Source organism: Pristiophorus japonicus, chromosome 6 (genome assembly GCF_044704955.1).
Source record: "Pristiophorus japonicus isolate sPriJap1 chromosome 6, sPriJap1.hap1, whole genome shotgun sequence".
In the NCBI taxonomy this organism is placed as follows: domain Eukaryota; kingdom Metazoa; phylum Chordata; class Chondrichthyes; family Pristiophoridae; genus Pristiophorus; species Pristiophorus japonicus.
In genome coordinates this window covers 3166577-3194279 of record NC_091982.1, presented here as the reverse complement: position 1 = coordinate 3194279, position 27703 = coordinate 3166577, and the positions used below count along the sequence as shown (strand labels likewise).

The 27703-nt window shown below is 46.0% G+C and overlaps 1 protein-coding gene across 2 annotated transcripts in view; it reads left to right on the top strand.

Annotated features, from left to right (window-relative positions):
* The window catches only part of ccnb3 (cyclin B3), a 43170-nt gene that overhangs the window by 6156 nt on the left and 9311 nt on the right, over positions 1-27703 (top strand). For both annotated transcript variants that reach the window (XM_070882552.1, XM_070882551.1), the window contains exons 3-7: positions 6936-7019; positions 7163-7284; positions 9258-9375; positions 11964-12062; positions 26767-26859. In XM_070882552.1, the coding sequence (XP_070738653.1) occupies positions 6936-7019; positions 7163-7284; positions 9258-9375; positions 11964-12062; positions 26767-26859 (516 nt within the window). The remainder of the gene's footprint in view (positions 1-6935; positions 7020-7162; positions 7285-9257; positions 9376-11963; positions 12063-26766; positions 26860-27703) is intronic.

Here is a 27703-nt window from a genome sequence, read left to right as displayed (position 1 = left end):
AACTCAACATCCATGGGTATTCAACATTCAGGAAGGATAGAATAAAAGGAAAAGGAGGTGGGGTAGCATTGCTGGTTAAAGAGGAGATTAATGCAATAGTTAGGAAGGACATTAGCTTGGATGATGTGGAATCTATATGGGTAGAGCTGCAGAACACCAAAGGGCAAAAAACGTTAGTGGGAGTTGTGTACAGACCTCCAAACAGTAGTAGTGATGTTGGGGAGGGCATCAAACAGGAAATTAGGGGTGCATGCAATAAAGGTGCAGCAGTTATAATGGGTGACTTTAATATGCACATAGATTGGGCTAACCAAACTGGAAGCAATACGGTGGAGGAGGATTTCCTGGAGTGCATAAGGGATGGTTTTCTAGACCAGTATGTCGAGGAACCAACTAGGGGGGAGGCCATCTTAGACTGGGTGTTGTGTAATGAGAGAGGATTAATTGGCAATCTCGTTGTGCGAGGCCCTTTGGGGAAGAGTGACCATAATATGGTGGAATTTTACATTAGGATGGAGAATGAAACAGTTAATTCAGAGACCATGGTCCAGAACTTAAAGAAGGGTAACTTTGAAGGTATGAAGCGTGAATTGGCAAGGATACATAGGCGAATGATACTTAAGGGGTTGACTGTGGATGGGCAATGGCAGACATTTAGAGACCACGTGAATGAACTGCAACAATTGTACATCCCTGTCAGGCGTAAAAATAAAAAAGGGAAGGTGGCTCAACCGTGGCTATCAAGGGAAATCAGGGATAGTATTAAATCTAAGGAAGTGGGATACAAATTGGCCAGAAATAGCAGTGAACCCGGGGACTGGGAGAAATTTAGAACTCGGCAGAGGAGGACAAAGGGTTTGATTAGGGCAGGAAAAATAGAGTACGCGAGGAAGCTTGCAGGGAACATTAAGACGGACTGCAAAAGTTTCTATAGATATGTAAAGAGAAAAAGGTTAGTAAAGACAAACGTAGGTCCCCTGCAGTCAGAATCAGGGGAAGTCATAACGGGGAACAAAGAAATGGCAGACCAATTGAACAAGTACTTTGGTTTGGTATTCACTAAGGAGGACACAAACAACCTTCCGGATATAAAAGGGGTCAGAGGGTCTAGTAAGGAGGAGGAACTGAGGGAAATCCTTATTAGTCGGGAAATTGTGTTGGGGAAATTGATGGGATTGAAGGCCAACAAATCCCCAGGGCCTGATGGACTGCATCCCAGAGTACTTAAGGAGGTGGCCTTGGAAATAGCGGATGCATTGACAGTCATTTTCCAACATTCCATAGACTTTGGATCAGTTCCTATGGAGTGGAGGGTAGCCGATGTAACCCCACTTTTTTTATAAAAAGGAGGGAGAGAGAAAACAGGGAATTATAGACCGGTCAGCCTGACATCAGTAGTGGGTAAAATGATGGAATCAATTATTAAGGATGTCATAGTAGAACACTTGGAAAGAGGTGACATGATAGGTCCAAGTCAGCATGAATTTGTGAAAGGGGAATCATGCTTGACAAATCTTCTGGAATTTTTTGAGGATGTTTCCAGTAGAGTGGACAAGGGAGAACCAGTTGATGTGGTGTATTTGGACTTTCAGAAGGCTTTCGACAAGGTCCCACACAAGAGATTAATGTGCAAAGTTAAAGCACATGGGATTGGGGGTAGTGTGCTGACGTGGATTGAGAACTGGTTGTCAAACAGGAAGCAAAGACTAGGAGTAAATGGGTACTTTTCAGAATGGCAGGCAGTGACTAGTGGGTACCGCAAGGTTCTGTGCTGGGGCCCCAGCTGTTTACATTGTACATTAATGATTTAGACGAGGGGATTAAATGTAGTATCTCCAAATTTGCGGATGACATTAAGTTGGGTGGCAGTGTGAGCTGCGAGGAGGATGCTATGAGGCTGCAGAGTGACTTGGATAGGTTAGGTGAGTGGGCAAATGCATGGCAGATGAAGTATAATGTGGATAAATGTGAGGTTATCCACTTTGGTGGTAAAAACAGAGAGACAGACTATTATCTGAATGGTGACAGATTAGGAAAAGGGGAGGTGCAACGAGACCTGGGTGTCATGGTACATCAGTCATTGAAGGTTGGCATGCAGGTACAGCAGGCAGTTAAGAAAGCAAATGGCATGTTGGCCTTCATAGCGAGGGGATTTGAGTACAAGGGCAGGGAGGTGTTGCTACAGTTGTACAGGGCCTTGGTGAGGCCACACCTGGAGTATTGTGTACAGTTTTGGTCTCCTAACTTGAGGAAGGACATTCTTGCTATTGAGGGAGTGCAGCGAAGGTTCACCAGACTGATTCCTGGGATGGAGGGACTGACCTATCGAGAAAGACTGGATCAACTGGGCTTGTATTCACTGGAGTTCAGAAGAATGAGAGGGGATCTCATAGAAACGTTTACAATTCTGATGGGTTTAAACAGGTTAGATGCAGGAAGAATGTTCCCAATGTTGGGGAAGTCCAGAACCAGGGGTCACAGTCTAGGGATAAGGGGTAAGCCATTTAAGACCGAGATGAGGAGAAACTTCTTCACCCAGAGAGTGGTGAACCTGTGGAATTCTCTCCCACAGAAATTTGTTGAGGCCAATTCACTAAATATATTTAAAAAGGAGTTAGATGTAGTCCTTACTACTAGGGGGATCAAGGGGTATGGTGAGAAAGCAGGAATGGGGTACTGAAGTTGCATGTTCAGCCATGAACTCATTGAATGGTGGTGCAGGCTCGAAGGGCCGAATGGCCAACTCCTGCACCTATTTTCTATGTTTTCTATGTAGAGTGCGCGCGCAAGTGCAGTAGCTCCTCGCAGCCCGACGCTCTACAGGCCTTAGCCCTGGCCGAATGGGCTCAATGATCTGCTTCTCCCTCCCCAACCCCCCCCCCCCCCCAGGCATTCAGCCTCCGTTCACCCCCCCCCCCCCCCCCCCCCTTCTTTCCTGCAATTAAGTGCTTTATCTCTGCTTAATGCCTGCCAACAGTTGGGTTTATGCTTTAAGAAATTAATTTAAAAAAATTTATGTTATGTATGTAGCTACTAGTTTGGTGGCTTTAATTGCTACATCGGTGAATCAACTCCATGCACCTTTTGGGAAGCAAGACAAAGCCATTCCCTCTCTGCTGCAGCAGCTTTTGTACAAGTCCCGCAATTCATTGAGCAGCAGAATTCCCAGAAAGTACCTGCGTTGGCCATTTATGTATTGTAAGTTACTATTTGGCTCAGTCCACAGTGAGGTTTCACAACTAGCGATCACAGCGGAAGAAGGCTTTACTTCCTGCACTAGAAATCCCACTGGGGGAACATAGATTTTGGGGACATGGTATTATAACTAGGAATAAATCATAAATGCTAATGGCAGAACATTACACTAGATTCTTGAACACTTCAATATACTTTTATAGCTAGCATGCAAATTTGATGATTGCACCTAATTACCTGTTAAAACGGTGTTGTAATAAATGCACATTGACACAAATTATGTACATCTTTCTTTCCTGACATAAAAGTCAATTATTGTTTTATATAGCTTTGCAAGGAACTGAAAATCTTAATATAATTAAGACCGCAAAACCACGTGTAGTGAAAATATCAGAGTAGCTTCTTCACATCGGTGGCTAGGATTTGGAGTTCTAATTTCTGCTGCAAGCACCCCCATGGTCAGGTAGAACACAGGTTCAATAGAGTTATGCCTTTGCTGTACTAGAATTATCACACTAGATTCATGATGTAAATTTGGAGCAAAAATTCTGCCACAAGGCAGCCCATTGATGGGTTCTGCTTCCAGCAATGCAATCTGAAAGTCATGTGAAGCCACAAAAAGTTATGCAACTCCAGTAAACAAGTGGAATTGGCACATCACACTGCACTCAAAGGAGGCGTTCAGCCTCCCCCATCTCTCTTTCCCCCCCCGCCATTCCCCCTCACTGACAGAGAGACAGACACTGACAGAAACACCTTCCCTTCACATAAAGGTAGGACTTCTATTTTTTATTTGCTATTGATTGGTTGCTTATTACTTTGATCTTGGTGCTTTAGGTGCAGGGTTCCTTCTATTTTTTATTAATTAATTGCTTATTACTTTTTGTGCTTCGTTTAGTGCTTTAAATGTATTTATGCTTCTTGTGTATGATGTGTTTAATGCTTCAGTCCTTTGTGTTTAATGCTTACCACCCCCTGTCTCTGGCTGTGCCTGCGCCGAACTTAACTCTAGGTAAGGTTTTTCAGAACTTACTCCATTCTAAGTTAGTTTGGAGTAAGTTTTCACTGCCTAAACTTGCAAAACAGGCCTAAGTGGCTGGACACACCCCCTTTTGAGAAAAAAAAACCTGAACTTAACCAAAACTAAACTAACTCACTAGAACTGGAGTAAATTGAATGCCAAGAATTGCGATTTCTAAGATACTCCAAACTAAAGTTGTTTCTACCTGAAAATTGGGCCCTTAAGGTGGACAAGTCCCCTATATCTGATGGCCTGCATCCTAGGGCCTTAAAAGAAGTGGCTGCAGAGATTGTGGATGCATTGGTTGTAATGTACCAAAATTCCTTGGATTCTGGGGAGATCCCAGTGGATTGGAAAACCGCAAATGTAACGCCCCTATTTAAAAAAAGGAGGCAGACAGAAAGCAGGAAACTAGAGACCAGTTAGCCTAACATCTGTCGTTGGGGAAAATACTGAGGTCCATCATTAAGGAAGCAGTAGCAGGACATTTGGAAAAGCATAATAGTCAAGCAGAGTCAGCATGGTTTTATGAAAGAGAAATCATGTTTGACAAATTTGCTGGAGTTCTTTGAGGATGTAACGAGCAGGGTGGATAAGGGGGAACCAGTGGATGTGGTGTATTTGGATTTCCAGAAGGCATTCGATAAGGTGCCACATAAAAGGTTACTGCGCAAGATAAAAGTTCACGGGGTTGGGGTTAATATATTAGCATGGTTAGCGAATTGGCTAACAGAAAACAGAAAACAGAGTCTGGATAAATAGGTCATTTTCCTGATGGCAGACAGTAAATAGTGGGGTGCCACAGGGATCGGTGCTGGGGTCTCAACTATTTACAATCTATATTAATGATTTGGATAAAGGGACCGAGTGTAATGTAGCCAAGTTTGTTGATACAAAGATGGGTGGGAAAGCAAGTTGTGAGGAGGACACACACAATCTGCAAGGGGATATAGACAGGCTAAGTGAGTGGGCAAACATTTGGCAGATGGAGTATAATGTGGGAAAGTGTGAGGCAGAAAAAATAAAAAAGCAAATTATTATTTAAATGAGAAATTATAAAATGCTGCAGTGTGGAGGAGCTGGAGGTCCTTGTGCATGAAACAGTTAGTATGCAGGTACAGCAAGTAATCAGGAAGGCAAATTGAATTTTGGCCTTTATTGCAAAGGGGATGGTATATAAAAGCAGAAGTCCTGCTACAACTGTACAGGGTATTGGTGAGGCCACACCTGGAGTACTGCGTACAGTTTTGGTCTCTATTTAAGGAGGGATATACTTGCATTACATTACGGGTCAGAGAAGGTTCACTAGGTTGATTCCTGAGATGAAGGTTGGACCTAAACTCATTATTGTTTAGAAGAATGAGAGTTTGTCTTATTGAAACATATAAGATGCTGGGGGGGCTCGCCAAGGTCGACGCACAGTGGATGTTTCCCCTCGTGGAGGAAACTATAAAAGTAGGGGGCGCAGTCTCCGAATAAGGGGCCGCCCATTTAAAACTGAGATGAGGAGGAATTTCTTCTCTCAGGGTTGTAAATCTGTGGAATTCTCTGCCTCAGAGAGCTGTGGAGGCTGGGTCATTGAATATATTTAAGGCGGAGATACAGATTTTTGAATGATAAATGAGTGAAGGGTTATGGGGATCGGGTGGGGAAGTGGAGCTGAGCCCAAGATCAGATCAGCCATGATCTTGTTGAATGGCGGAGCAGGCTCGAGGGACCTAATGGCCTACTCCTGCTCCTATTGCTTATGTTTTTATATATCTCTGTCCCTGAAGAGTATTTGGAAGCCTGATCTAATTTCAGTCTCAAAATCTTGGGAACATAGACCTAGTCCTTCACAAACTAATGTACCCTCTTTTAGAACCCTGTGGTTTGTGATCTAAAATTCTTAATGTGTAAAGTTGTCTTCATTAAATAACCCTATTTGGTTTGCTACGTAAACTTGATGTTATCCAAAATGGCCCGTGTCCTAAATCACACCGTGTCCTAAATCACACCAAGTCCTGTTCACCCATCACCTCTACTCACTAACCTACTTTGGCTCCTGATTAAGCAACGCCTCGATTTTAAAATTCTCATCCCTTTCAAATCCCTCCCTATCTCTAATCCCCACCAGCCCCACAACCCCCTGAGATGTCTGCACTCCTCTAATTCTGCCCTCTTGAGCAGCCCTGATTATAATCACTCAACCTTTGGTCGCCATGCCTTCAGCTGTCTAAGGCCCAAGCTCTGGAATTCCCTACCTAAACCTCTCCATCTCTTTTCCTCCTTTTTTTAAGACTCTCCTTAAAACCTACCTCTTTGACCAAGGTTTTGGTCATCTGCCCTAATTTCTCCTTGTGCGGGCTTGGTGTAAATTTATTTTGGCTCATAATACTCCTGTGAAGCGACTTGGAATGTTTTACTATGTTAAAAACGCTATATAAATATTTTATATATAGCATATTAATTCTTTAGATCCTGAAGCAAGATTGTTACTAGCATCTCTTTGGTCATTCCTGAATAGCATTAGTGGAGTTCTGGATGCATGTAGCTTACTTGCCCTGCCTTACACAAGTGCCAGGGTTGTTAGGGACCGAATGAAAGGATTTGGATATAATAAAACAAAGAAAGAGAAAAGACCATCGGTGCTCAAGCTCCTTTTTTCACTAGTCTTAATGGCCAATATTTTAATTTCAATTGCAAAATGCATAATATTTTCTTCTTTGGTCCCATTCAGGATTATGGTCGTCTTATCAAACGGTCTCCTTCGTCGCCCCAAGGTGGGCCCAAGAAGAGATCAGCTTTTGAAGACGTTACAAATGTAAGTTCTGTCACTGGTTTCTTTCCTCGTTACAGGTCAAAAACAAAGGGGTTCCATAACTTTTTAATTTTTTTTTAAGTTTGGAGTACTGAAATTTCTGCTTAATTCAGACCTTTTTCCTTACCCCTCTTCAATTCTAATAGGCTAAAAAAAGTCAAGCCCTGGTTTCGAAGAGAAAAGAAGGTGGGAAGCCGGTGGGGAAGAAAGCTCAGAAAAGTATCGTTGGACAAGAAACATCCAAAAATAATGAGATTAATCTAAAAAGGTGAACATCCGACTGCTTCTGATTTTCCATGTCATGAGTATCTGCATATGTCAATGTTTACATTTATATAGCACCGTATGTTGAAATTTCTTAAGTATTTCACGCAATGAATTGCTTTATAATTGCAGTGACTGAGGCAAATGCGGTAACTATTTTGTGATCGCAGCATCCCTCAAACAACAATGGCATGAATGAATAGTTATTTATTTTTGATGGTGGTTAAGGGAAAAATATTTGGCTGGGAGAATTCCTTGCTCCTCCTTTGAATAGTGCCATGTGATCTTTTAATGTCCACCAACAAAAAGACTTGCATTTATATAGCACCTTTCACAACCACCGGACGTCTCAAAGCGCTTTACTGCCAATGAAGTACTTTTGGAGCGTAGTCATTGTTGTAATGTGGGGAAAGTGGCAGCCAATTTGCGCACAGCAAGCTCCCACAAACAGCGAATGTGGTAATGACCAGACAAACTGATTTTTTTATATTGGTTGAGGGATAACTATTGGCCAGGACACCAGGGATAACTCCCTGCTGTTCTTCGAAATAGTGCCATGGGATGATTTATGTCCACCTGAGAAAGCAGACGGGGCCTCGGTTTAACGTCTCATCCGAAAGACAGTGCAGCACTCCCTCAGCACTGCACTGGAGTGTCAGCCTAGATTTATGTGTTCAAGTCCCTGGAGTGGGACTGGAATCCACAACCTTCTAACTCGGAGGCGAGTGTGGTCTTACTTTAATGTCTCATCCTAAATGCCCCAGCTGCCCTGTAGTGTCCAACTCGGTTATGAACTGAAATTCTGCTGAGGTTCCAATCTACAACCTTCTGACCTCGAGATGAGAGTGCTGCCGGCTGAGCCAAGCTGATAAGCTTTCAGTAACTTTCATCTTTTGTTCCCCCCCCCCCCACAAACCTCCCACAATATGTTTTGACTGAGTGAGTGGTAGCTAGCTCCTAGGTTCTGCTGAGATTGTCTAAAACGAATTGATTGATGTGTGAGTAACTATTAGAACTGGGGAAGTGCTTTACATCTGCACATTGCCCTCCAAATGTTGTCAACCTCCGATGTATGTCTTGGAGAGAAACTGCTCTTGGATGCCCTTCTTATGGTATTGAAATCATTTTAAGGCTGTTCTTTGCCAGGCAGTACCTGACTGACTTTAATTATTGACCATGCAATAAATGTTGCCAAATGTCATAAGAATCCCTTCCTTCTGTAAGATCTGATGGAGCGACCTGTGCATGACCCACAACAATCCACGTTGGGTACAAGTAAATTGTAAATAAACACAACCGATTTTATTAAGTTGTTTACTTCCAGTACAAAGAAATAATACTTAAGATGATAGTCGACAGTCTGTTCCTTGAAACTTCAACGGAAGCCAATTGAGTGTGGTGTGGTCTCTTGCTGTGTTCTGTTGGCTGTAGTTCTCCTCCAATCTTCCTGTGTTTGCGCTGCCTTCAGAGTTCAATAGCTGCTTCTCTTATATCTTTTTTCCCTTTCACGTGGTGTGATAGCTTGCAGCTATCTAGGCTTCGCATGTCATTACAAAACTCTTGTTATTAACTCAAACATCCTTTGACCTTCAATAGTCCAGACTACCGTAATCTTGCTATCCTCCCTTTTTGCAGAAGGAGCCATTTTCTCTGAACTTCTAAAATACAATCTCGTATTATTTAGCTTTAGTGATAAGAAAATAATACACGCTGCAGACCCTTATCTTGCTAATTAATAGCTGTCCTTGGCTATAAGCTGGATTCTAATGCAACAGAGTTCACAATACAGCAGCCAACACAATATTGGCTCAATTTACCATGATGCATTGCTTCTCAGCTTTTACCATGGTTAGCTAAGCTTACGTGCATTTTAGTTAATTTTATCATATAATAATTAAACAGAAGCATTATTAAAACACTATCACAACATGCAGGTAAGTTTTATCTTACATTTTTTTTTTCCTTTTCACCTTTCAGTACTGGGCCTAAAGCCTCCCAGGAACATCAGGACAATGCAGTGGTGCAGAAGTCGTCCAAGACCCTAGCTCCACCTGAGGAAAAAGCAGCTGATGTGGATAAATCAGCAGAAATAAAGGTAAACATGATGCAAGTTTCTAGAGAATCCACCAGTTGAGTCCACTGCTACAGCTCAAAGTTCTTTGCACAATGAATTAATTTTTAAGTGCAATGACTGCGTACATGGAACCAACACAACAGCCATTCTGCACCAGAAACCTCTCACAAATAGGCATAAGATGAAAAATAATAAGGCAACAATAGTAATGGATATGAAAATATGCACATAATGGAATTTTAAACATGACCAAGCGTGCATTGTGCACCATGTTCTTTCAATATTGAATTCCTTTAAGTATACTCATTCGGGCACTGAAATTACGGTGGCAGCAGCAGACGGGAGCATATATGAACTAATTTAAAGAAACAACAATGCACTACTTGCTACAGCCGAGGGAGGTGGGATGTTGGCTGTGCAAAGAAATCCACGACACGCCCAAGTTCCCTGAATCACTTCAGTTTTGCTTTTCATAGTCGCACACCTGCTTTTCATTATTTGTGTCTAGTTCAAAAAATAACTACATGGTTGAGAATGAGTACAAGCCTGTTTAATCTCTAGGTTCTGCTTAGCTCCTGATGTGAACCTCTTCAATAAAATAGCTTATTAATCATTCCCAGCTAACCTTAATGCTTCTTGCATACTGTCAATCAGTTTCTTGCATTGGAAATTAATGTGCCCAGTCTGTTAATCTAATGGAGGGAAGTGTGTAAGTGTGGAGGGAAGAGACATGCCTGTAATGCCAACAACAATTGTTTTTGAGATGTCAAAGCTCTCTTTGGGTAACACTTACTCTGTGCTATTGACACACAGTAACTGGCTGCCACTGGCATGTACACCAGCCTGCGATTCTGACTGGCCACAGGCTAGCTGGATTTCAGGCCATCACTTTGGTTTTTGCACTACCTGCCAACAGTTCAAAATGGTCCATCACCAGAATGGAAAACATTTCTGTGGTTCTGGGATTTTTTTGAACATTTTTCCACAGAACAGTTTTGAAAGAAACAATTGTATTTAAGTGTTTAAAAGCAAAGTATATTCACGCAACTTTTTATTTATTTAAAAAAAATAAATAAAAAGGCACTGAGAGAAAAGGGATTGTCTGGCATAGGATCTTTCTTTGGGTTGTGAACACTGGGAGGTTTTAAAAAAAAAAATAGACATGGGCAGATTCTAAAACCAAGCTGTCGGCACAAGCTTTTGCCACTCCCAGAAGGAGCATGCAGGAGAGTAGTTATTTTAACAAGTCAAGCAAGATGACCCACCAATGCAAGGAAGTGTACAGTTGCCAAGTGCATTTGATACCCATTGAATTAGCAGATATTGCAGAACTATTGAAACATACCAGTGCCTGGGTTCACCAGATTCTCTGGACTTTTTGGCAACCGATATGGGGTACTCTTTTTTTTTTCTAGTTAGAGTACTGGTCTCGGTCTAGTATTCTGATGTAGTCTGATTAAAATTTACAAAAGTGTAATAAATATCACTGCAATGTGCAAAAGGAGAACAATTAATTGGAGAAATTTTACCGATTTTATATAAAACGGAAAAGAGTGACTAAAGTAAATGTTGGTCCCTTAGAAGATGAGAAGGGGGATTTAATAATGGGAAATGTGGAAATGGCTTGACACCTTAAACAATTATTTTGCTTCGGTCTTCACAGTGGAAGACACAAAAACCATGCCAAAAATTGCTGGTCACGGGAATGTGGGAAGGGAAGACCTTGAGATAATCACCATTACTAGGGGGGGTAGTGCTGGATAGGCTAATGGGACTCAAGGTAAACAAACATTAAAAGGGAATATTATTTGAATGGGGAGAAATTACAACATGCTGCAGTGCAAAGGGACCTGGGGGTCCTTGTGCATGAAACTCTTTTTGGAAAACAATGACGATGAATCCCAAAAAGTTAGTTTGCAGGTGCAGCAGGTAATCAGGAAGGCGAATGGAATGTTGGCCTTCATTGCGAGAGGGATGGAGTACAAAAGCAGGGAGGTCCTGCTGCAACTGTACAGGGTATTGGTAAGGCTGCACCTGGAGTACTGCGTGCAGTTTTGGTCACCTTACTTAAGGAAGGATATACTAGCTTTGGAGGGGGTACAGAGACGATTCACTAGGCTGATTCCGGAGATGAGGGGGTTACCTTATGATGATAGATTGAGTAGACTGGGTCTTTACTCGTTGGAGTTCAGAAGGATGAGGGGTGATCTTATAGAAACATTTAAAATAATGAAAGGGATAGACAAGATCGAGGCAGAGAGGTTGTTTCCACTGGTCGGGGAGACTCGAACTAGGGGGCACAGCCTCAAAATACGGGGGAGCCAATTTAAAACCGAGTTGAGAAGGAATTTCTTCTCCCAGAGGGTTGTGAATCTGTGGAATTCTCTGCCCAAGGAAGCAGTTGAGGCTAGCTCATTGAATGTATTCAAATCACAGATAGATTTTTAACCAATAAGGGAATTAAGGGTTATGGGGAGCGGGCGGGTAAGTGGAGCTGAGTCCACGGCCAGATCAGCCATGATCTGTTGAATGGCGGAGCAGGCTCGAGGGGCTAGATGGCCTACTCCTGTTCCTAATTCTTATGTTCTTATGTTCTTTATTGCTTGTAGTTTCCTGCCTACGATGAAGTCGATGAAGAGAATCTGAATGACCCATTCCTGAATGCAATCTATGCAAAAGATATATTCAGCTACATGAAGGAACGGGAGGTAAACAATCTGTTAATACTCTGAACCTTCCGCCTTGCTCCCAAAAATAGCATCGATCTGGTAGGTTTTCCAACAAGATTGTTGCAGCTTCCTGAGTATCCAGGCAGTCTGCTTTAATTCTCCACATTGTTTCATCACTCCTTACTTTAATACCCAGTGCCCTGCATTTACAATCCAAAATTGAAGTGCTGTTTTGAAGTTGGATGTAAATGGTAAAAGCGTTCTAACATCTACCTGAAAGCACTGATGCCACTCTCTGGTTTGTTGATCATGCAACATAAGTTTCATCAAAGAGTAGATCATTGCTTTGCTGGCGGTTTTCATTTGAAGACCTTCAAAAACGAGCTCAATAAAAATCTTGGCATGGGGTTAAGAACATAAGAAATAGGAGCAGGAGTAGGCCATACGGCCCCTCGAGCCTGCTTCGACATTTTAATAAGATCATGGCTGATCTGATCATGGACTCAGCTCCGCTTCCCCGCCCCCTCCCCATAACCTCTTATCCCCTTGTAGAGGTACTGAAAGTTTAGGATCAAAACTTTTGTGGAATGTGACTGTTTCTATAACCATGGACCATTTGTCATCTCTAAATCAAGGAAATGTGAGAATGAATTGATATTCTTGAGTTTTGATTATTTTTGGAGTCGATGGGAGATTTTGTGACACTTGGGTGTTGAAATGGTTTTGGTAGAGACTACGATGGAATGAATTATACACGGTCTGATTTAGGAAGAGGGCTTGAGGGACCAAATGCCCTTTTTACTTTGTGCTTTCTTATCTGTTGGCAAGGCATCTCTATAAGCTGAGGGAAGACCTCCATTGAGATGTATAAAATATTGAGGGGCCGGATATAGTGGATAGCAAGGGCCTATTTCTCTTGGTGGAGGGGTCAGTTACCTCGGCGGAGGAGTTAGGGAGGCCCGAGAGTTAGGGAGACTCGAGGAGTAGGAGGCCCGAAGGCCGGCGAGGAGTTCACTTCTGGCGAGGAGCTCACAGCCCTTGTCCGGGCAGGTAAGTGATTGACTGTTTGGTTGGTAAATATCTCTCTTTTTCTCTTTAATAATCAGATAATCTAATTCGAGGGATGACGGGGCAGCTCATCCTGTGGAGTGCATGTCCTGCGGCACGTGGGAAGTTCTAGACGCTTCGTGCGGCTCAGACAACCATGTGTGCAGGAGGTGCCTCCAGCTTCAACTACTCAAGCTCCACGTTTCGGAGCTTGAGCGGCGGCTGGAATCACTACAGTACATCTACGAGGCTGAGAGCTACGTGGGTAGCACATTTCCGGAGGTGGTCACCCCACCGCTTAAAAGCATGCAGGTAGAGGGGAAGTGAGTGAACACCAGATGGAGGAGGAACGGCAGGCAGGTACTGTAGGAGTCCATCTCGTTTTCCAACCGATAATCTCTTCTGAGTACCGGTGAGGGCGATGGTGCCTCTGGGAGCCAAGTCCAAGGCACCACGGATGGTTCAGCTGCACGGGGCGGAGGGACAAAGAATAAAAGAGCTGTAGTGGTAGGGAATTCAATAGTTGGGGGAATAGAGAGGTGTTTCTACGGCCGTAGATGTGACTCCAGGATGGTATGGTGCCTCCCTGGTGCCAGGGTCGAGGATGTCCGAGCGAGTGCAGGGCATTCTGGGGGGGGAAGAGGGTAAACAGCTAGAGGCCGTGGTCCATATCTGGACCAGTGACATGGGTAGAAAGAGGGATGAGGTCCTGCAGGCAGAATTTAGGGCGTTGGGAGAAAAATTAAAGGGTAGAACCTCTAAAAGGTAGGAATCTCTGGGTTACTACTGGTGCCACAAACTAATGATTACAAGGATATAGAGAGGATGAACATGTGGCTGGAGAGTTGGTGTAGGAGGGAGGGCTTTAATTTCCTGAGGCATTGGGACCACTTCTGGGGGAGATGGGACCTGTACAAACCAGATGGGTTGCATCTCAACAGTGCCGGGACCAATATCCTCATGGGGAGATTTGCTGGTGCTGTTGAGGAGAGTTAGTTTAAACTTGGCAGAGGGCTGGGAACCGGAGAACAAACTCAATAGGGAAGGAAGTAAAGCTGAATTTGGAAAGCAAGAATGTAGAAAGTGAATCTAAGACAGGAAACGAGGGTTAGTAAGTAGTAATCAAAGAGGCCTTCCTGTGCTAAATGGTATATACTTTAATGCAAGGAGTATAGCGAAATAAGGCGGATGAGCTGAGAGCACAGGTAGACTCTTGGGAGTATGACATTAACCATTACAGAAACATGGCTGGAGGAGGGGCAGGTTTGGCAGCTAAATATTCCTGGTTACAGGATTTTTAGACAAGACAGGGAGGGGGGGGGGTCGTGATATTGGTTAAAGAAACTATTCCAGCTGTGAGGAGGGATGATATGTTAGAGGGATCATCAAATGAGGCCATATGGTTTGGGTTAAAAAATTAAAAAGGGGCGGTCACACTGCTGGGCATGTATTATAGACCCCCAAACAGTAGAAGGGAGATAGAAGAGAAAATATGTCGGCAAATCTCTGTGGTCCAAAAACCATAGTGCAGTAATCGTAGGGGATTTTAACTATCCTAATATTGATTGCGACAAATATAGTGTGACGGGTATAGAGGGTGCGGAATTGTAAAAATGCATTCAAGAGAACTTTTTTAGTCCGTATTTAACAAGCCCAACACTGGAGGGTGTAAGTGATTTCCCTTGGATGTTTTCAACACACCCCCCACGTTACACTCGTTCTAGACCTTGGAATGATTGCTGTACTGAACAGATGAATGAGTCACGGACAAATACCTCGGTCTCAACCGTCAATATTTTTTTATTAAAGCTACCTCAACACCACAAAACTACAAGTAAACACCGTGACAATGTAGTACTATCCAATACCCTGACGTGTCTAGACCGCCCCTATCGCAAAGTACCCAATGTCTAAACCCTCTGCTCGAATCCACAGTGTATCCCCGAATCTGTAGTCTGTAGGCCTGTGGTCCTCGCACTAAAACCTTGGTCGGGAGAACACACGACACCTCCTCAGTGGTTGTGGTCTTAAAGATGTGTGGGCAGGGATGATGCTCACCGATTTGTTGGCTTACTCACTACTTCTGGTCAAAACGTGTCTCCTCTGGTTCCGTACTATGGTTTCTTCTCTCATCTCAGACGGAATGCTCGGTCCTTGTAGAGGTGAAGCAAGTGAGAGCAAAAGAGAGAGATCTTTGGCCATTCGGCCTCCTTTTATATCCAAAGTCTGTTTGCCTTTTCTGGCCAAATAAAGTTTTTTCTTTGTTTCGAGGATCCTGTTTGTTTGCCTTTTCTGGCCCAATAAAGTTGTCCTTGTTTAGAGGCTTCTGTCTGAGTGGCCCATGTGAATTCCAGTGATGGGGTTTCGCTGAGGCTTAATGGCTTTCTATTGTTCTGGTTTCCCGTCTCTCGGGGTCATCTCATCCCAGGTAATGGCTTGACCACTGACCAGCTCACATTGCTTAACAATGGACCCTTCATCTTTGCTCATTACCTGTGATGAGTTGCCTTATCCTGGCCATTGTAACCTCCCAGACCACCCCTGCCCATCAGATGTGGATTTTTCGTGTACAACATGAAACAATACTTGGGGGGCCTCTCCCACAATGGGGCTGCCAGCTCTTTGCTGCAGTGAAAAATATTAAATGCAATGTCCAGATAATGCCCAACAATCCTTGGGAAGCCGACGCTTACAGTTTCCCCCCCCCCCCCCAGATTATATTTCAAGAGTCCTTCTAGAACATATCAACGTCTGCTGGTGAGCAAGTATTGTGGTTCCCAACCAATCCAACCCTTTTATTTTTAAAACACCCCGAATATATGTCATATACAGGAAGTTACATTCCAGGTTCGTTAACTACGGCCTCCCATCGACTCGAGCGCCTGACTTCTGTGTATTTCTTGTTTTAAAAAAAAAAAAAATCAATAACTGTACAATGACGAGAGCATGTGAGCATATCCGGATCCATGGAGGAACCTCCAACTTACACCAAGGTCCCTCCAGTGTGGGGAATTTATCCCTTTAATTCTTTCCCTTGGTTTGTCTGTTCCAGTGTGAACTAATGTTTTTGGGATAGCTCGACCAACTTTAGTAACATTGTTGGGTGTTCCGGCAGAAAAGGAATCTGATACCCAAACTGTTGCAGGTTTGTGATCGTGTCATTGACCATAATGTGTACCGTGAATAATACCTTCTTGTGCCACTTGAACTTTGGCGTGGTGTTTGAAGCAGAAAGTGCTGTCGGTGACCAGACACCAAGTGTCCCGGTGCACTCGATACCGGTCCACACTTGTGGTTACGCAGTATGTCCCGTTGCCCACATACGTTACCTGAGGTGGAACGTGGCTCTGGGCCCTTCCACGGTGCAATTGATAGACTCTCAACTCTCGGATTCAAACCCGCACTCTGGCCGATCGAACGCGTTCAAATGCTGGGGATACAATATGATGTGTGCACCCCTTGAGGTCAGTGCCGGTCATGGCGTGGGACCGCATGGTATCGCACGTGCACCCTTCCCGTATACCCCAATGTTCTCCACAATGTATACCGGCGCTGGTTGTGACGTCCCGCCCATTACCGGCATACACAACACTATTCCCATGATTGTGTGGTTGGACCGACTGCAATCCACTGGGACTAGGTAGGTAGGTTCGGAGGCTAGACGGAGCTGACACAGGCTCACTTAGTCTTTGCGGGTGTCTCCAGCTCTGCGATAACCTTTAAATGGACAGTCATTGCCTGGTCCTCCTCTAACTCTGACCCTACCACCGCGTTCCCTTCCCCCAGGATTTTCCACAGCTGGTCCCTTTAAACTGCTGATCTGTATCTGCAGCTGCATGTCGTCCATACTATTGACGAGAGATGTACTCGCACTGAACACTGTAGCGACACCATTGAGCACCCCTCGCCTCTGCCTCCCCGGACTAACGTTATCCCTCACTCCCATATCGTACAATCTTTCCTGTAACTGAGCTCAGAGAACTGGCGGAACATTTCTTTAATGAGCGCACCATACAGCTGCTCAGTTTTCTTTGGACACCACTCGGGCAGATGTACCCAGGTTAGGTTTAAAATGATCGACGCGACCACGTAATGCACCCCCTGGAATAAAACCTTTCCAGTCGGGACTAAAACTAAACCAGTCCCTGGGCCTGGTGTGGTGAGACACCTAACTTCTGTCCCTGTACCGGTGGGGCTGTGGGCAGGGGCTTCCTCTTGTGTCCTACAAGTCCAGTGGCATTTATTGTGTTGGGAGAGTCTGGGATCACGCAGGAGTCCATACTCTGATCCCAGGCGTCCTGCCATTCCCTCGAGAAGGCAATCGACGCCCTGCTGGGTAGATCTGCTCCGACCCTCCACATACACACACACATTCCCTGTTCCTCCTTCCACCACTTGGCCCAGAACACTTCCACTTCCCCCTTTGACCCCGTGATCTGTCGGTACGTATCGTTCCCCAGTCCGCTGTCTGGTTCCCCGTATCCTGACTCAACTTCCTGAGCCACCACCACCGATCCAGGGGAATGTGTCCCTTGCACTTCAAGCATACGTGCTTGCCCTTGGTCACCCCAACCTGTGTGGCTGTGACCTTCAGTCTGGGACACGGTCTGGAAGCCTCCCCGTGTGTGAACCCGGTGTGGCTGGAATATTTCGTCTAATTCGACACCAGCTATCCTGGCCACCTTCCCTCGTGGAAGTAGGCTGCTATCCCATCTGTGTCCCCTGTCCTACCCCCCTGTTTCATGTTGAGTCCGTTTCTCCCCCTCCAGTACATCCATAGAGGAAGGACAACTCGATGTCCCCCCTCCTGCTGTACCCTGTTCCGGCCAAGCTCCAAAGAACGATGACCAAGGTTGTCTCCATCTTTCTCTCGGCTTCCTCTGAAGATACAAAGAAACAACAACCTTTCTGTGAGAGGGTATATCTCCACGGGTCTGGCTTCATCAAAACACACTCTGGAAAACACAAAACTGAGAAGGAAACTACATACACCGCCACCTGTCTCTGGGTGGCCCCGCTAGGTCTCTACGACCCTGGGCCTTTTACAGCTCCTCGGCAGTGTGTAAGGAGGTGACCATGACGCTCTCGGCCGTGGGATCCTGCTATTCCCCCTAACCACCACCACCACGGACTCCTCACTGTCCCAAACTATGGGAGGAAGACCATGTCCACCATGTTGTTCACAGCACCTTGGTGTTTCTTTCTGTTTCTCGCTCTTTCCCCTGGGTTAAACAACTCTCACTGGTTCACATGGAACCACTTTGCGGTTCGGAAGCTTAACCGCGTACACCATGGGACTGGCCTTATCTACGATGCTGTAGGGTCCCATGTACAAAGGCTCAAACATGCCCACCCGAGTGTAATTGCGGACCATGACCTGATCCCCGACCTTCCACTCATGGGTCCTCCGGGGCTCGAGCAACAGCCGATTACTCCAGTGCTGCTGCCCCATGTTGCTGGCGGCTTGCCAGTGAATCTGTTTCAAATGCTGGAACAGATTCTTGTCAAACTTGTCCCGGTTTACCCCTCTCTCCTGCCCCGCTGTGAGAACCAGCGTCAGAACACGGGTGGGCGTGTGCATGACCCTACCATGAACTCATGTGGGGAATACCTTGTGTTTCTGGAGAGGGTGGCTCGGACCTCCATCGGGACAAACGGCAGGACCTCAACCCACTTTTTCGGGGACTGTCCTGTTTCCTTCCGCAGCCTTTCTTTGATGGTCTGATTTAAGTTGCTCCACAACCCCCAATGACTGAGGGTTGTGAGCCACATGCCATTTCCCTTCTATCCCTAGCACTTTCAAGGTGCCCTGTGAAGTGGCTCCCCTGGTCGGACTCCATGATCTGTGGCAGTCCCTACCTGGAGAACACTTCCCTCACCAAGATCCTTGCCGTCGCCAATGCTGTGGCTGATGGGCAAGGGAAGGCTTCAACCCACTTCGAGAAAACGTCCACTAGGACCAAACTGTACTTGTAACTCCCCTTTGCGGTGGGCAATGGCCCGATGTAATCGACCTGTCCGACTGCCATGGTCTCTCTAGCCTTCTCGTGTGTCCCATGGAAACCTTTCTTTTCTGGGGATTGGAGTTGTTCGCTGCGCACACCAGACAGTCTGCCCAAAAATTGTGGACATCCTCCCTCAGTTGCTGCCATCACCCTGCCTGTTCTACCCTCTGCCAGGTAGTCTCCGGCCCTGGGTGTCCCGCTCCTGGGCCCCCGTGGGCTATCTGGAGGAATTTCCTCTGGTGCTGTTCTGGGACCACCCACTGATCTCCCCTGAAAAGCATTCCCTCCTTTAAAGTAATGCCCACTACCCCGAATGGGCCTTCTATCTTTTCTCCCCTAGCCAGCTGCTCCAGGTCAACCTTGAGGATGGGATCCTGTGCCTGGACTTTCCTCAAGTCCGGGGCTAATGCTACCCCTACACTCCCTTGTGCCCCCCTTTGTCCCGGATCGCTGCTACTGGGCTGGACCGGTATGGGTCCCAAAACTCGCCGGTTTTGGCTCCCTCCTTGGCTAACCGATCAGCCTTTTGGTTGCCTTCCCCTCTGGGCTCTGTCTGGGAATGGGCCTTTACTTTATGAATGTAACTGCTTCCCTGGGTTCCGGTGGCCTCTAAGACCCTTTGTGACTGTGGTTTGGTTGCTAAAGGTCTTCCCGTCTGCGGATGTGAAACTGCGATGTGACCAGATGGCCAAGTATTCGGTGCATGAATTGCATGGGAACGTGGAATCCGAGCAGATGGTGTATGGGATCGGGAACTTGTCGGCGTGGTAACGATGTACATCGCCACCAACCGTTCGGCGTGCTGAGCGCTCAGGGTGCTCGGGAGTTTAATGGCCCTTGCAATGTCTGCCGTCGGGTCATAAATCCCACACCCGGTGAAACGCTCCCCTGCTACCACCGAACTGGATCCGTCGACATATATTCCTCGGCCCGTGGGGTGTAACCCAGCTTGAAATCCAATGTCTACATCCCACACCCCCTCTACTGAACACTTATGGGCCGCCCCTGCATTGATCATGTTAGCGGCTCACACTGGCCTTGCACTCTCAGATTCATCTGTGAGAGCAATAAAGTCCAGCGAGCAATGCGAGCACTGCTCACTGTGCCGCCCTGTATTCTCCCATCTAGCAACACCTGAGTGGGGTATGGTGGGTCAGTGGAATGATCTGGGGTGACCCTGTGAAGAGCTGGGAGCGCTTCACAGCTCAATGCGGGACAAGGAGGTGCCTCTCTCAATTGGAGTACCCCCATTCTACATCTGTGAGGACTCTTGAGGCGTAAGCCACGGGTCTCGGCTTGTCGAGCCGCTCCTGGAGCAGCGCCGCGCTCACTGTCCCCACTGGCTGCTACTTCTAAAAAGAAGTCCTCCCCATCGTCAATTGTCCCGAGTGCGGGTGCCGTCTGTAGGACCCCCTTGAGACGATTGGACGCTGCCAGGCAATCCTCATCCCAGCCCACTCCCTCGCGGAGGAGCCGAAGTAGAGGGGCTGCCACAGTGGCGTAATCCTCAATAAAATCCCTGCAGTACCCCGTGAGCCCCAGGAAGGATCTCACCCCCGTCACGGTCGTGGAGCTGGTAACTCCTGTACCCCCTTCCGCTTGGTCTCGTCTGTAGCCCTTTCCTCAGCCCTCACGGTCAGCCTGAGGAATTTCACTTCCTTCTGACCGATCTGAGCTTTCTTGGGATTGACCTTGAACCCGGTGTCCTTCAGCAGCTCCAGCAGGTTGGCCAGCAGCGGACTATGCTGGACTGCGTCCTATCAGGTCAGCTACGGCCGTGACAGTGGGCGCCCAAGCTGGGATGTTCTTGTTGAGCACCCGATAGTCCACGGTGACCCTCCATGACTGTTCCGGTTTCCGAACCGGCCAAAGTGGAGAGCTCACGTGTGTGGCTATGGGCCTCAACAACTCCTGGGTTACCAGGGATCCCAGTGCTGTCTCTGTCGGCCTCTGCCTCCCTGTGGCTGGGACATAGGGTCTCGTTGTACCCTGACTTCTACCCCCGTCGCCCGACCGCAGTCACCTTTCTGTGGTGAACGATGCGAGATTGTCCCGCACATAAGCCTGTTACTCGGCCGGGGTAGTATTGACCAATTGCTCTTGGTTATAACTACTCTTTGACTTCATCTTACAAAAAAAACATAAGAATTAGGAACAGGAGTAGGCCATCGAGCCCCTCGAGCCTGCTCCGCCATTCAAAAGATCATGGCTGATCTGGCCGTGGACTCAGCTCCACTTACCCGCCCGCTCCCCATAACCCTTAATTTCCTGATTGGTTAAAAATCTATCTATCTGTGACTTGAATACATTCAATGAGCTAGCATCAACTGCTTCCTTGGGCAGAGAATTCCACAGATTCACAACCCTCTGGGAGAAGAAATTCCTTCTCAACTCGGTTTTAAATTGGCTCCCCCGTATTTTGAGGCTGTGCCCCCTAGTTCTAGTCTCCCCGACCAGTGGAAACAACCTCTCTGCCTCTATCTTGTCTATCCCTTTCATAATTTTAAATGTTTCTATAAGATCAGCCCTCATCCTTCTGAACTCCAACGAGTAAAGACCCAGTCTACTCAATCTATCATCATAAGGTAACCCCCTCATCTCCGGAATCAGCCTAGTGAATCGTCTCTGTACCCCCTCCAAAGCTCGTATATCCTTAAGTAAGGTGACCAAAACTGCACGCAGTACTCCAGGTGCAGCCTCACCAATACCCTGTACAGTTGCAGCAGGACCTCCCTGCTTTTGTACTCCATCCCTCGCAATGAAGGCCAACATTCCATTCGCCTTCCTGATTACCTGCTGCACCTGCAAACTGACTTTTTGGGATTCATGCACAAGGACCCCCAGGTCCCTCTGCACCTCAGCATGTTGTAATTTCTCATTGTATATTGTAAACAGTTGTGGTCCCAGCACCGATCCCTGTGGCACACCACTAACCACCGATTTCCAACCCGAAAAAGATAGCCAATTCTCTATCCATGCTAATACATTTCCTCTGACTCCGCGTACCTTTATCTTCTGCAGTAACCTTTTGTGTGGCACCTTATCGAATGCCTTTTGGAAATCTTTATACACCACATCCATCGGTACAACTCTATCCACCATGCTCGTTATATCCTCAAAGAATTCCAGTAAACTAGTTAAACCTGATTTCCCCTTCATGAATCCATGTTGCGTCTGCTTGATTGCACTATTCCTATCTCGATGTCCTGCTATTTCTTCCTTAATAGTTTCAAGCATTTTCCCCACTACAGATGTTAAACTAACCGGCCTATAGTTACTTGCCTTTTGTCTGCCCCCTTTTTTAAACAGGCGTTATATTAGCTGCTTTCCAGTCCGCTGGTACCTCCCCAGAGTCCAGAGAATTTTGGTAGATTATAACGAATGCATCTGCTATAACTTCCGCCATCTCTTTTAATACCCTGGGATGCATTTCATCAGGACCAGGGGACTTGTCTACCTTGAGTCCCATTAGCCTGTCCAGCACTACCCTCCCTAGTGATGGTGATTGTCTCAAGGTCTTCCCTTCCCACATTCCCATGACCAGCAATTTTTGGCATGGTTTTTGTGTCTTCCACTGTGAAGACCGAAGCAAAATAATTGTTTAAAGTCTCAGCCATTTCCACATTTCCCATTATTAAATCCCCCTTCTCATCTTCTAAGGGATAAACATTTACTTTAGTCACTCTTTTCCATTTTATATATCTGTAAAAGCTTTTACTATCTGTTTTTATGTTTTGCGCAAGTTTACCTTCGTAATCTATCTTTCCTTAGTCATTCTTTGCTGTCTAAAGTTTTCCCAATCTTCTAGTTTCCCACTAACCTTGGCCACCTTGTACGCATTGGTTTTTAATTTGATACTCTCCTTTATTTCCTTGGTTATCCACGGCTGGTTATCCCTTCTCTTACCGCTCTTTTTCACTGGAATATATTTTTGTTGAACACTATGAAAGAGCTCCTTAAAAGTCCTCCATTGTTCCTCAATTGTGCCACTGTTTAGTCTGTGTTTCCAGTCTACTTTAGCCAACTCTGCCCTCATCCCACTGTAGTCCACTTTGTTTAAGCATAGTATGCTCGTTTGAGACACTACTTCCTCACCCTCAATCTGTATTACAAATTCAACCATACTGTGATCACTCATTCCGAGAGGATCTTTTACTAGGAGATCGTTTGATTCCTGTCTCATTACACAGGACCAGATCTAAGATAGCTTGCTCCCTTGTAGGTTCTGTAACATACTGTTCTAAGAAACAATCCCGTATGCATTCTATGAAATCCTCCTCAAGGCTACCCCGTGCGATTTGATTTAACCAATCGATATGTAGGCTAAAATCCCCATGATTACTGCCGTTCCTTTTTCACATGCCTCCATTATTCCCTTGGTTATTGCCCGCCCCACCGTGAAGTTATTATTTGGGGGCCTATAAACTACACCCACCAGTGACTTTTTCCTTTACCCACAATGATTCAACATTTTGTTCATTAGAGCCAATATCGCCTCTCTCAACTGCCCTGATATCCTTTATTAACAGAGCTACCCCACCTCCTTTCCCTTCTTGTCTATCTTTCTGAATTGGCAGATACCCCTGTATGTTTAATTCCCAGTCTTGGCCACCCTGCAACCACGTTTCTGTAATGGCCACCAAATCATACCCATTTGTAATGATTTGTGCCGTCGACTCATTTACTTTATTTCGAATGCTGCGTGCGTTTAGGTAGAGTGTTTTAATACTAGTTTTTAAACCATGATTTTTACTTTTGACCCTTCCTGCAGCCCCTTTATATTCATACATATTGTCCCTTCCTATCACCTTGTGGTTTACACTTACCCCAGTGCTACTCTGCTCTGTTGCCTCCTGCCTTTTGCATTCTTTCTTGGGGTCCTGTTCATCTGAGCTCTCACCAACTCTAACTAGCTCAGAGCCCTCTCCTGGGTTCTGAATACTCCTCACATTGAGGCACCGAGCTTTCAGGCTTGCCTTTTTATTACACTTTGACCCTTTAGAATTTTGCTGCACAGTGGCCCTTTTTGTTTTTTGCCTTGGGTTTCTCTGCCCTCCACTTTTACTCATCTTCTGTCTCCATTTTGTTTCCCTTTGTCTCCCTGCATTGGTTCCCATCCCCCTGCCATATTAGTTTAACTCCATCCCAACAGCACTAGCAAACACTTCCCCCTAGGACATTGGTCCCGGTCCTGCCCAGGTGCAGACCGTCCGTTTTTTACTGGTCCCACCTCCCCCAGAACCGGTTCCAATGCCCCAGGAATTTGAATCCCTCCCTGCTGCACCACTGCTCAAGCCACGTATTCACCTGAGCTATCCTGCGATTCCTACTCTGACTAGCACGTGGCACTGGTAGCAATCCTGAGATTACTACTTTTGAGGTCCTACTTTTTAATTTAGCTCCTAGCTCCTTAAATTCGTCTCGTAGGACCTCATCCCTTTTTTTTAACCTATATCGTTGGTACCAATGTGCACCACGACAACTGGCTGTTCACCCTCCCTTTTCAGAATGTCCTGCACCCGCTCCGAGACATCCTTGACCCGTGCACCAGGGAGGCAACATACCATCCTGGAGTCTCGGTAACGGCCGCAGAAACGCCTATCTATTCCCCTTACAATTGAATCCCCTATCACTATTGCTCTCCCATTCTTTTTCCTGCCCTCCTGTGCAGCGGAGCCAGCCACGGTGCCATGAACTTGGCTGCTGCTGCCCTCCCCTGTCTTTACCCTTCCTTTTCTCCAGGATAACCCCGCCTTCCCTATACACACTGACCCCCCAAAGCCAGTGGTTCCTGAAATCCACTGATTCTATGGACTAGCAAAAAATCTGCCCCTAGGACTCTTGACCCCGGCTGCTCCCATTTCAGCAGGACGCACTTTAATTTTGCGTGGAGTGATCCTAAATTGATGGCTAGCGGCCTGGAGATCGAACCTGCCTGCTCGTTCCCTGTGAACCCCAACAGACTGGAACCTTGCTAGACAAGAGAGGTAAACGTAGAAACATAGAAAATAGGTGCAGGAGTAGGCCATTTGGCCCTTCGAGCCTGCACCGCCATTCAATAAGATCATGGCTGATCATTCCCTCAGTACCCCTTTCCTGCTTTCTCTCCATACCCCTTGATCTCTTTATCCATAAGGGCCATTTCTAACTCCCTCTTGAATATATCCAATGAACTGGCATCAACAACTCTCTGCGGCAGGGAATTCCACAGGTTAACAACTCTGAGTGAAGAAGTTTCCCCTCATCTCAGTCCTAAATGGCCTACCCCTTATCCTAAGACTATGTCCCCTGGTTCTGGACTTCCCCAACATCGGGAACATTCTTCCTGGATCTGACCTGTCCAGTCCCGTCAGAATTTTATACGTTTCTATGAGATCCCCTCTTATCCTTCTAAACTCCAGTTGATCCAGTCTCTCCTCATATGTCAGTCCAGTCATCCCGGGAATCAGTCTGGTGAACCTTCGCTGAACTCCCTCAATAGCAAGAACGTCCTTCCTCAGATTAGGAGACCAAAACTGAACACAATATTCCAGGTGAGGCCTCACCAAGGCCCTGTCCAACTGCAGTAAGACCTCCCTGCTCCGATACTCAAATCCCCTAGTTATGAAGGCCAACATACCATTTGCCTTCTTCACTGCCTGCTGTACCTGCATGCCAATTTTCAATGACTGATGTACCATGGCACCCAGGTCTCGTTGCACCTCCCCTTTTCCTAATCTGCTGCCATTCAGATAAAATATTCTGCCTTTGTGGTTTTTGCCCCCAAAATGGATAACCTCACATTTATCCACATTATACTGCATCTGCCATGCATTTGCCCACTCGCCTAACCTGTCCAAATCACCCTGCAGCCTCATAGCATCCTCCTCACAGCTCACACCGCCACCCAGTTTAGTGTCATCTGCAAACTTGGAGATATTACATTCAATTCCTTCGTCTAAATCATTGATGTATATTGTAAAGAGCTGGGGTCCCAGCACTGAGCCCTGCGGCACTCCACTAGTCACTACCTGCCATTCTGAAAAGGGTCCGTTTATCCCGACTCTCTGCTTCCTGTCTGCCAACCAGTTCTCTATCCAGTACTGCAGGGAATCGAATACGGCCAGAGTGATCTCCTGGACTAGTATTGATCACCTGGATGGGTCGGAGAGAAATTTTCTCAGATTTTTTTCCCCCAATTGGCCTGGGTTTTTATCTTTTTTTTCCCCCCCCTCTCCCAGGAGATCGCATGGCTCGGCTCGGCTCTGGTTGGGGTGGATTGCAAATTGTTGCGATGCTTGGAGTATTGCAGCTGTGTGGGGTGGACTGGTTGGGCTGGATGCTCTTTACTTTTCTGCCATTGTTCATACGTTTATATGTAACCTTCAGGACTGCTGACCGAGGGCCGTGTGGCTCTTTGTCGGCCGGCACGGACACGATGGGCTGAAATGGCCTCCTTCTGCCCTGTAAATTTCTAGGTGCAGCATCCATGGTTTGTATTAATGAATGGGGAGGGCAGCGGATGGATAGGAAAGAAAATCATTCTGTTGTGATTGTCATTCAAAAGGTAGAAACTGGGCACAACTGGAAGTTGAAGTTTGCTGATGTAGTTCTGTAGGTTCTGTCTGGGTTTTGACTGTTGGACTAACACCAAATGTGCAGATACATTGTGCTCCACTCCATATCAATGTGATGCTTGTTGTGCCTGACAGGAGAAATTTGTTCTGAAAGGCTACATGGAAAACCAGCCTGACCTGAACATCGAGATGAGGGCAATCTTGGTGGATTGGATGGTTGAGGTACAGGTAGGTATAATAAACACCTTGAGCTTTAGACCACTTTGAATTAATTTTCTTATTACTTGGTTGACTTGAAGTAGGTGGGCTTGTTTTAATCATCTGGTTTGCTCCTCCACACAAGTGTGTCCCTGTACTATGCTGTCCACTGCCAAGAGGGCTGCCAGCTTGTGCCAATGAGGCCGCAAGACTGTGCGGAGTATCCAGGCCAGGCTGATGAATGACCCCCAGTTTGCTTCTCCTCCCTTTAACGCTTTCCTTGTAGAAAAGGACGGAGGTTGGAAATTCAATATATGGAAGCAACAAAAGCACAAAACCACTTGTGGCATCGGGGCTCCGACACCCTTTCCTTCAATTGCTTTAATTTACACACTTCATGAGGAATGAAACTGGAGGAGTCTGTGTAATATGGAACATGATAAAAGCTAGCTGGAGGTGCATTCAAGGGTGACGTGAATATTTGAGGGTTTCGGACAACTTCATCTGAGCCAAGAAGCCAAAAATCAAATGTTTTACTGTAATTACCTTTCCAGATTATTTAGGAACCTACTAATGTATTTAACAATTACTATACTTTGTAGCCTTCAAAGGAGAAGTCACGAAACACAATTGCATGTTAGGAACATAGGAACAGCATTAGCCTGTTCTGTCATTCAATGAGATCTGGCTTCATCTCAAACATAGAAAATAGGTGCAGGAGTAGGCCATTCGGCCCTTCGAGCCTACACTGTCATTCAGTGAGTTCATGGCTGAACATGCAACTTCAGTACCCCATTCCTGCTTTCTCGCCATACCCCTTGATCCCCCGAGTAGTAAGGACTACATCTAACTCCTTTTTGAATATATTTAGTGA